This window comes from Pseudopodoces humilis, chromosome 11 (genome assembly GCF_049639895.1).
Source record: "Pseudopodoces humilis isolate 2021_Gansu_Grassland_sample_001 chromosome 11, ASM4963989v1, whole genome shotgun sequence".
NCBI classification, from domain to species: Eukaryota; Metazoa; Chordata; class Aves; order Passeriformes; family Paridae; genus Pseudopodoces; species Pseudopodoces humilis.
This window is the reverse complement of record NC_142210.1, coordinates 13,578,499-13,588,693: the sequence shown is the minus strand read 5'-3', so window position 1 is coordinate 13,588,693 and position 10,195 is coordinate 13,578,499. Positions and strand designations below refer to the sequence as shown.

Sequence of the window (10,195 nt, the reverse complement as noted above, 5' to 3'; positions counted from 1 at the left end):
GAGGTGACATTTCTGATTGCTATGTAACTGCTACTCAGACAGTACCCAAATATGCAGGAGGGAAAAGACTGAATTAGCACAAAAGTCTTCAATATTTTGGGATTTAAGAAAGTCACTGTGAATATATTTATTTGGAAAAAAGAAAACCTGTCTGTGAGGTCAGCAGTAATCAGCCTCAGACTACTGCTAAAACGATGGTTTGATTTCCTTGTACTTCCACACTTTTAGCTATGTTACATTCTGTCAGCCTTATAACAACAGTCATCACTCACTTTTATGTGTTATGTCAAAACAGGCCACAAGCCCCACAGACATCTGAGAGCATAATTTTTGTTATTCTGGTAGCTAGCTAACAGCAAAAAGTTTCAATGAAGTTTTTCAGAGATTACTCATCACTCAGATTCTCAGAAGCAGTGACTTCAGACTATTCTGTAGAGCTAGTGGAACTAAAATAGCCAGTGAAAATGTTTTCTGCGTAAAGATTGGAACTGAAATGAATTATTAGTCTGACAAATTTGGTCCCTCATTGAAAATTTAATGCATTCTTCGACATTCACTAGAACAAAGAGACAGACACTAAATCAGGGTGCCAGCCCTTGGACACTGAAGCTGCATCTGGCCTGAACTACCACAAGCTTATGAGGACCAGTCTGTCTCCAGGCACTACCATTAGTATTTCAAACATGAAGTTTCAGTCTTGAATGGAAGTACAAAGTTCAAATTAAATAAACTTTTCAGAGTGCCATGCTGGAGTTCTCTTCAAAACCCCTTTCCAGAGGGCACTGAAAGGTTGGTAACATCAAATCTAACCAATTTCAAAAGTCCTGGAACTTTTCATTAATTTTGTAGGGTTTCAAACATACTTCACTGAAAGTTCAGGTATCCATAGGTGTCTCCCATTTTAAGGACACTCGTGTAGCATCCATATCCCAGTAAAGTGAACACAAACAGCATAACAATATCCTGTATGCAGAAACACATGCCTGGTATTTCTATATGCAAACTCAGCAAGTAATTATCCATAACTATTTCCCCTCTTATCCACAATATCTGTTTTGTCCTCTGTAGAGGAAGATCAGTCCTGCAGTGTGTCCTTATTTATGCAGAAAAAAAAAAAACAACGTGTGCCTATGTCAGGAGAAAAGGAAGTTATAAGGTGAAAGAAGCAATTAAAAATAGTAATTCTGCAAATATTTTCCTCTATTCTAAAACATGCTTTTGCTTTACCCTGCTGTTGAGGCCACAGGCAAGTCCAGCAGCAGCAGCAGCAGCATTTCTCTGGTGATTTGTAGTCTCTGGACTACTAAACCAAGTCTGTTAAAGAGGAATGAGTGTGCCTCAGCTATGCTAAAAAATATTCCACTAAAGATCATCAGCAAGAGCCTCCATGAAAGGGCAGCTATGATTTGGCTGCGGTCCCAGCAGCTGCAAAAAGCACGAGCTCTCCAGGTCTGTGTTTTTGTTCAGTCAGGAAGCAAAAATATCCCCGTCCACAGGAAAAGTTCTGTCAGGAATAAGGGCCAACAGCAGAGGAGGAGGAGATCAGTCTTCGACAGTACTGCTCTCCAAGAAGGGACACAGTCAACACAAGGAAAATATTTAGCTGTTACAAGTATGCAGCATCTCCTTAGCTTCCTATTAGTCCCTGCACCCTTCTGCCAGGAATGTGCGCTAACAGCCAAAAAAGAGGTTCACCACCATGGTTCATTTCCACCATGGATTGTGTCTATGAAGTATCAGTTACCCCATCCCAAAGCATCCAGGTGAAATCTTCGTAACTGTCCCCCCAAGTGCTGTGCTCAGAGTGGCAGAGGTTAATCATTACCTACCATCTGAATTCTGTTCTCTTGCAGGTAAGGCTGTATTTCAGCAGCAGGCAAGCAGGTCTTTATCTCCCCAACCCAATTATCACAGGTTTACCAAGACTTGATACTTTCATATTGTCAGTGGTTTCTATAAGTCACATGCCCGGTCTGCAATACTACTGCTGCTGTCACTGAAGCACATGCAGCAACATTTCATTTTGTGGGGGAGTTCATTGTACAACAGTGAATTTTGTCTTCAAGAAAAATGTTACTGTATCTAAAAAGGCAGGATGGCAGGAGTAACTCCATTAACCTGCTCTTTGGTGCCTCAAGCTGTAAAGAATGCAGAGAGCATCTAGCCTTCCCCTTCCAGTGGATTTTGCTGTGAACTGAGAACTCATGAAAACTTTGGAGTCACTTCTAGGAATTAATACAAAATATTTCTAGTTTGTTTCAGGTTGTGTGGCTTTGTGACAGACATTTACCATTAGGTAAACTACTGTAGGTAGGAAAACATTTACTCCATTTGCTTATATCAGACTTGTCAAAAACAGATGATAAAATTGCTTTGAGTCAAATAAATGTTTTGTTCAAGTTTTGAAATATTGTTTGATTGAGTTTGTTGGGGTTTTGTCTTTTTTTTTTTTTCTTAGCTATTATTTCTTTATTTTCTTGGTTATTTTTAGATTCAGGCTAGATTATTTTCAGACTCTACTTTGGTGCAGATATGTTGACTCAAAACAATTAAGAATTTCTTCTGATTTGCTCTTTGTTTTCCAAGCTGCTTTTTAAGTGTAAAAACCAAAGAAGTCTTTCCCATGATTTCCAGCTTGCCTGATTCCTGGCTTCCTGTGACAGCACAAGAGTGTTTTAGCACACAGTGGTGGGAAAATACAGTTTCCAGTAATAAAGTGCTTCTCAGCCCCACCCAGTAAAAACATGGAAAACAACCTGTGAAGTCAACTCAGAAGGCACAGCTCCCCTGCACACAGAAGGAAGTGTTCCTCTTGGTCCAAAGCCATTGTGATTGACTGTCTTATTGTTTTATGCAGCTGGGGACCAAGATTGCAAAATGCAGTGAGGAAAAAGGCAGATTAACATCAGTAGGCTAAGAGAGTATGTGCAGGTAGAAGCTGCATTTTTTTTTTTTTGAGTAGGTAACACTTGCAGGAATGTGAAGTGTTGTTGCATTTATGTATGGCAAACACAGCACAGCAAATTGGGTAAAATTCTCCATCAAAGATTAACAGATGAGGGGTATGAGCTGATGAATGAATTGCACCTGCAATTATGGAGAAACCAGAGACTAAACCTCAGATGGTTCAACTTAAGAATGTTCCACGGAATTTTAAAAAGTTATTTTGAGACCTGGCTGGCTCCACATCTTTTATTTCAGACCTTAGGTCTTTGGGGTTAATAACCCCTTCGATGTTTGCTTCTTTTGGCACTGGTAAAGCTGATGCCAGGAGGCAGCCCAGCTATGCAGCACCTGCCCTAATAAAGCAAGCTCACCCCATAAGGGACACAAGTGTCTCCTTGAAGACCCACAGGATGAGATCATAATTTGTAATTAATACGATCTACTCTAATTTTTTTAATGGATATCCTGAACAATACCTCCCACCAAAAGAAAAGAAAAAAAAAATAAGGTTAAATAGTGAAATCATTCTGCTTTGCAGGTAAAAAAATTTTAGCCATAAAATACAAGTATCACTTGCTAAAAACTAAGAGAGCAAACAGGTTTCCTGGTAGCAGTGAGCTACCTAGAGAGCTCTTTTTGTTCCCATCATGAGAAGAGCACAGTGGTGCTGGGAGTGGACACTTCTAGAAAGCTTTGCCTGTTTGCAGCTCTTTTTAGCTCTGGAAGCCAGTTATTGCCAGAAAGGTTAAAACCTCAAAAAAAAAAAAAAGCAAGACACTGAATTGCAGTATCTGAAACTCCGTGAAGAATCCCAGGAATGCCTGTGCTCAGCAGCCTCTATCAGGAGTAAGTTCTACTTGTTTTCTCAAAGAGGATCTGCCCAGAGGAGTGCTGCTATTGCAATTAGCTACTTTTCATCCGGAGCATCCCCCACCCTTAGGGACTGCATAATGCTGTTCAACAGAGGGATGCAGCAATGGAGTGTTTCAACCACAAATACTTTACCAACATTCAGCAAGGTGTTCGATTTACAGCTGGCAGCCATTTGTGTATGGGCAAGGGAACAGAGAAAACATCATTGTGACTTTATGTTCTGCAGATTTCATGCTTCCAGTTAATTTAGATGTAAGCAAGAGAGCTGGTTATTCCTAGAATGGGAGAGCAGTAATGAGTCAGACCTTCTTTTTAAGTCAGGTTCCTTTTAAGGTGAAATGCAACTGTCTTGGGCGTGTGCCCACTGCAGTTTCCTTCAGAGTGAGTCCTCACTGCTGTCAAACGTTGGATTGCTATGGCCTCCCATATTTCCTTCTACTGTTACTGCCACAGAATCTGAGAAGAAGGTTTCATTCAGAGGTGGCCAGGCTGAGTCCTGCTCCAACACGTGCTGCAGCTTCTTGTAGTGGCTCTTTGAGCGATACCGGAATGTCTTTTTCAGAAGCAGCCACAGGGCTCTGTTCTCAATAACAGCTTCCTGTACAGGTAAAAGCAAAATGAAGGTTTAAGAGGAGGTGGACAGCAGTTTACTCTTCATCCAGAGTACACACATATGGCAAATAGTGAAAACCGAGATCTCACACTTGCCCTGCTCATCCACGACCCTTAAACAGCCTTTTATTGACCACATTTCATACCAGCTCCTCCAGAGTTCTCCACCAGAAAACTGTGACCAGCTCCTCCTGAGAACCTTCAGGATCTGAGCAGAAAACACCACACACCACCCATATTTTTCTAGCCTGGGGCAGGGCTTGATAGATCCCACTCACCAGAGGAAAGAAAAGGTGGCCAGGCCTTGCATTCCCTTATCATTGAGGACTTTAACAAAAGGGAGCAAGGGTGAAGTAGCAGCAATTACTCCTGCTTTACTAGATATTCCAAAACTGGGCTGTGGAGGAGGGAGAAAGAGCAAGACTTGACCATTTTGCCTCTCCAATTAGTGCTGACCAGCACATCCAAAGATGCACACTCACCTCAACAAGGAAGGACACAGCAAGTGTGACTGCAAGCATTATCACCATGGAGACTCGCCACATGGTAGGGGTGCAAACGAGCTGGGAAAAAAGCAGGAGAAGGTATTCAGCAATGTGTCCAAAGTAAACACTGGTGGGTACTTGTGCAAAAAACACAGAATCATTTAGGTTGGGAAAATCCCTAAAGGTCATTGAGCCCAACCATAAACCTGGCACTGCTAAGTCCACCATGTCCCTAAGTGCCACAACTACACTTGTTTCAAGTACTTCCATGGATGATGGCTCAGCCACTTCTCTGAGCAGTCTGTTCCAGTCTGTAACAATTCCAGTTTAAAATTTTTCTTAATCTCCAGTCTAAACTGTCCTTGGCAGAACCTGAGGCCATTCCCTATCCTCTCTATCACTTGTTACATGGGAGAAAAAAGTGGCACCCACCTTGCTGCAACCTCCTGTCAAGTAACTGTAGACAGAGTTGAGGTCTCCCCCGAGCTTCCTTTTCCCAAGATTAAACAAACACAGCTCCCTCAGCCACTCCTTACATGACTTGTGCTTCAGACCTTCAGCAGCTTCATGTTATAAAAAGCCAGACTCCCAAACTGGCTTACCCTGCTGCTGAGCTAATACTGCTATTTGTCTTGAGGAATTACTGATAAAGATACTTTAAAATCTACAGTGCTGTAGAGAAAACAAAGGAAAACATTCTTTAGAACTGAAAGAGGAATTCTAACTGCCTTTTTACTTTCTAACATTAAGAAATAGTTCGAAGTGAGTATTTCAGCTGCAAACTCAGTTCCAGCTTCCTAGAGATGGGACTGACTTTCTGTCTGTAGCTCAACTGATCCACAATTGATCAACAGTTTCTCCAGGGCTAGGCTATTGCACAGGTTTTGATTGCTACTTCCTCCTTTTTTCTTCTCAGCAGTTTCAGTGAATTCCCTCCAGACTGCTTGGCCTGGGAGTTTTTAGTTCTCCCCAAAAGCATTTTATCCCCTTGCAGCTGCAGTGCTGAAAAATGTCCTGCACCACCTCAGTCCACAAGAGAACGATGACTTGCTTTAAAGTGCCATCTCGTGGCAGGTTCTCTAACTGGGTCTGCCCGCTGAGCCGGGCTCTGCAAATAGTTACAGGCAACAGTGAGGCAACTTTAGGTGGGCTGTTTGACATTTAAAATCGAAACCCGGACCCTTTGACTCTCTTTCCATATTTCATTAATTCCATTTCTAAACCGACTTGCTAACTGACATGCAAACATACAGGACTGGAAACTGCATTGTGTTCAGCACTTGTGGCTCAAAGCCACTGTTCCGATTGCAAATGCACAAAAAAAAAAAAAAAATAGCTGTGTGGTGCTTTTCTTGTTTTGTTCTGTGACTCCTACTCTGTGAAAGTGTCACAGCAGAGAAGGTTAACATCTCCCAGTCTTAACATACTAATTGTCAGGTCCACTGACAACCCTGTCCTTCAGCTGATGTAGATATTATCCTTCCCTCACATTTCCCTTGGGACAGATTTACACAAGACAACTCCCAGCTTGCATTCTGCCAGACTACATAAGTCAAGCCTTACTGGTATTTATTAATCAAGGATCAAGATAGAGCCTCTCTTGCCATGGCAAGTCTTTCTCTTCTAGAACAGTTGTTCTAAACACAAATCCTGCTTTGGGAAACTGCAGGCTCTCTAAAATTTAAACAGGGAGCCTGAAAAGATTTGGGACTGGAACTGAGAGCCGCTCTGAGTGCTAACTGGCAGATTTTGGCATGAGGGCCTTTGTTCAGAGCAGCTCAGCTTGAGAAACATAAGAACATGGTGCTTTATTGTAAACTCACAGAATTCAGCCCTGTTCTGCTCCTGGCTTCACAAGCCATCAACATACCACACATAAGCTTAGCGATGTTATCTTCTGTTGCTTGGACAATATGTTGAAACAATCAAAATTACATGTGTAGCTGTCCTGCTGAATGCACAGATACTTGTTTGGAGCCACCGTATTTCCAGAAGTTCCTACAATCCCATCATCTAAAATCCACCTCTTTAAATATGATTTGTCTTTAGAGATGCCATGTCTCCCTGCAAAAGTCTGTGCCTTTTGTAAAAACAATCCCAGTGTGCTTATAATGGACTGGTAGCAGGAAGAAAATGCTCTTTGGAACAATACTCACATCCATCTTGGAGTAGAGATCATCAATGTCAGCAAACATCAAGAAGAGGCAAATGCCCAGCTGCCCTGTGAGCACCAGTATGAAGACATCTGAACGGGTAAGAGCAAAGAAAGAAACCCACAAGTTTATGAGTAATTTCAGGTGCTTGCCTTTACTGTAGAAGGTTGTAATAATTTCCTGTGTTACACAATCATCAAATAATATGTGGGATAGAAAGGAATTTTCAGCAAAAGAGAAATGAATAGAGGAAAATCCCAGGTTTACTCAGTCAAGTAGCTATACACAAGTGTGGGACAAGCATTGTACCCACAGGTTTAAAACAACAAATGGGTATTCTGAATATCTGGTTTGACCTTTCACATCTGAGAAGCTTTACAGCCTTCCAGTGAGTCTCTCTCTGATCACAGTATAGCCTGTGATTCAGAAAAACATCCAGGATGTAGTCTTGATCTTGTTAATATGGTTAGGAGCACTGCCTTCAACTTCAGTGATGTCAAGACTTTGCTCTTGATCGGGATTTAGAGTCTAAGTAATGGAGAACCTATTACCTTCTCTATCTGTAGGCAAAGGCTCCAATGATGAGTAAATTAAATTTCTCTTCAGTTGGCATGCACTGAACTTCATCCTCCACCCACTCATTTGTGTTTTGCCTTGTTCTGGGAGACTGATGACCAATTTTTCTGCTCTCTACAAGGAATGCCCCCTCCTCACTATTACTATACCTAAACATCAAAGCCATTAAATCTGCAGCATTATGTTAACTCTTCAGTACAGAAATAAAAAAGAAAAGAAAAGAAAAAAAAAAAAAGGGCTTTCTCTAAGAGCATGCTGCAGGATTTGTCCAAATGAGAAAAAGAACAGCTCTTCCATGACTCACTTCATCTTCTGGAACCGTCACAAACATATGTGCTCATCTTCCCTTCACATGATGGTCTTTTTCTTGATTTTTTGACTGACGTAATTTTGGTCAAGTTTAATTTTTCCCTATTAAATTTGACTATTAAACTTGACTATTAAAATTGACTTATATGTCCCTTCTTCTCTCCCCATACTTACAGTTGGTGTAGATAGGTTGCCTGAAAGGCTTTCCCTTGGAAAACACTAATGCTACAATGAGGCAGTTGATGGTACTTAGCAGCCACACTGTGGTGTTTTCATAGCTCTTGAAGCCATTGTCTGTTTGCTCATGGGCTCCATCTTCCACCCCGTGGAGCCCCAGGCTGGAGGATGAATTCCTCTCATGGTTGTTCACTGACAGGCAGGCACTGAAAAAGAGTGACACACTGGTCAGGGAATGATCCTGGCTATTTCCCCCATCTTCCACTATTAACTCTCAGGAATCCTCCCTTACAGCCATGATATAGGTTATTGGCGATGCCCTCAATCTCACCACTGGTTGAGCTTGCTGAACTTGTCAGAGCTTGAGCTCACACCTGGTTTCTCTTGCAATCAAACTCTCTCTGTGCTCAGCAGAAGCATTCTTACCGTATGAACAGTGCATGAAGGGTTGCTGGAGAACTTAGGGAGCCCAGACAACACTGGTTAAAGTTTGCACCCTGTGGGCAGCACAGGGTCTGCTGCAGCTGCTCATCAGGCCTGCAGTTACGCTGATCAATAGTTTCACACTGACCTGCCCCACTAGGTCAACCCTGTGGTATCCAGAGTCCCAGAAAGGGGTCCTACCTGTGTATATTGGTCTTGGAATACCAAGGCTGCTCCTGGACCATCACAAACCCGAAGATCTGCATGCCAAGGCTGAAGAGGATGTTAAGTACAACAGAGAGCAGCAATGGGGGTGAGATGAGCTGGCTTGGAGGCCTGTAGGGGACCAGCTTTGGATAGGCACCTGTGAAACTCACTGAAACATGCACAGATGTGTTTACTAGTGTGTCCAAAATACAAGCAGTGATGCTGTGTAATACTGACTGTATCAATGACACTTTTGCAGTCTGTAATATTCTTAATAAACCATACAAAGATTTTATGAAGTGCAAAACAGAGTTTGTTTTCTTACAAAATTGTATTGACAAAGAAGAGGTTAACTAATGCCATCTCATTACCATGAGGCATTTTTGAAAAGTAAGATGTTGGCTTCTTATTTTATTTGGCTGCTGTCAGGGCCAAGGATATAACATACTCTCTTCTGTTCTCTTTCTGTCACTTGTCAGCTGTGGCTTGGGATTTTTTTCTGCCCATGTTCTGTTCATCCTCCTGCACTAAACACACAGTGGCTGGTTATCTGAGCTGGAGAAGGACAGCATTACCTGACACAACAGGTTTCCTTCTGTTCTTGGGTTTAATAAAGTTATCCAGACTTTGAGTAAAAAAGCTATGTACAAAGCTTTGATGCAATTCCAGATAAACTACTTACAGCAATGTAGCTTTTGGCACACGGTGTTGTTGTGGCTGACCTTTTTAGGCTTGATTTCATCAAAGTCTTTTCCTGTTGTCTGTGTTCCAGCAAGTATGGAACATACCAGGATGTGGTTTTGATATATGCTTTTCATGGCCCTGTCCTTGCCATTCCTGCTTCTAAAACTCTCCCTGCACTTATTCTGTCTCAATAACATTGTCTTTCTCTTTCTGCCTCAGCACCAGTTTCCCTTGTTATTCTTGGCTACAACTCCCTGCTCTGTAGTGTCTGACATATCTCATTTCTTTCTACTCCATTTTCACCTCTCTCTCCTTTTGGGGCTCTGGCCTACACAGCTTCAAATGTGAGCTGGACTCAAAAAAGTTAATCCCTACTTTTTCATTTGGGCATGGAGTCAGGTATCTTCTTAATCTGACTTCCAAGGTCAACCAGAAAATAAATGCCTGGATAGACTTTCCACTGCACTAGGTGTGGGCTTACTCCTTGGTCCTAAAGATAGCACCCCAGTTAGCAACAACCTACATGTTCAGCAAAAGCACTACTGAGCACTTCCCATCTTCAGGGCTTTTCTCAAACAAGACCCCTCTTCTACTAATTTAAACATCCTCTATTCTACATAGAGGATGTTTAGTCTGCAGAAAGCTTGGCCTCCATTCTCTCTCTTTCTGTATGTAGAATTATGCATTTCCAAGGGGGAAAAAAATATTTGAGATCATTCTCTCATTAATACATAGGATGACTAAGGGGCT

At 42.0% G+C, this 10,195-nt stretch overlaps 1 protein-coding gene across 2 annotated transcripts in view; it reads right to left on the bottom strand.

The window, feature by feature from the left end:
- Positions 1-488: 488 nt before the first annotated feature.
- Positions 489-10,195, bottom strand: part of LOC102100803 (putative cation-transporting ATPase 13A4) — a 40,306-nt gene continuing 30,599 nt past the window's right edge. For both annotated transcript variants that reach the window (XM_005527102.3, XM_088061216.1), the window contains 5 exons: positions 8,756-8,930; positions 8,129-8,337; positions 7,073-7,161; positions 4,914-4,994; positions 489-4,417 (listed from right to left, as the gene is read on the bottom strand). In XM_005527102.3, coding sequence (XP_005527159.2) covers positions 4,196-4,417; positions 4,914-4,994; positions 7,073-7,161; positions 8,129-8,337; positions 8,756-8,930 — 776 coding nt within the window. In that variant the 3' untranslated portion in view covers positions 489-4,195. The remainder of the gene's footprint in view (positions 4,418-4,913; positions 4,995-7,072; positions 7,162-8,128; positions 8,338-8,755; positions 8,931-10,195) is intronic.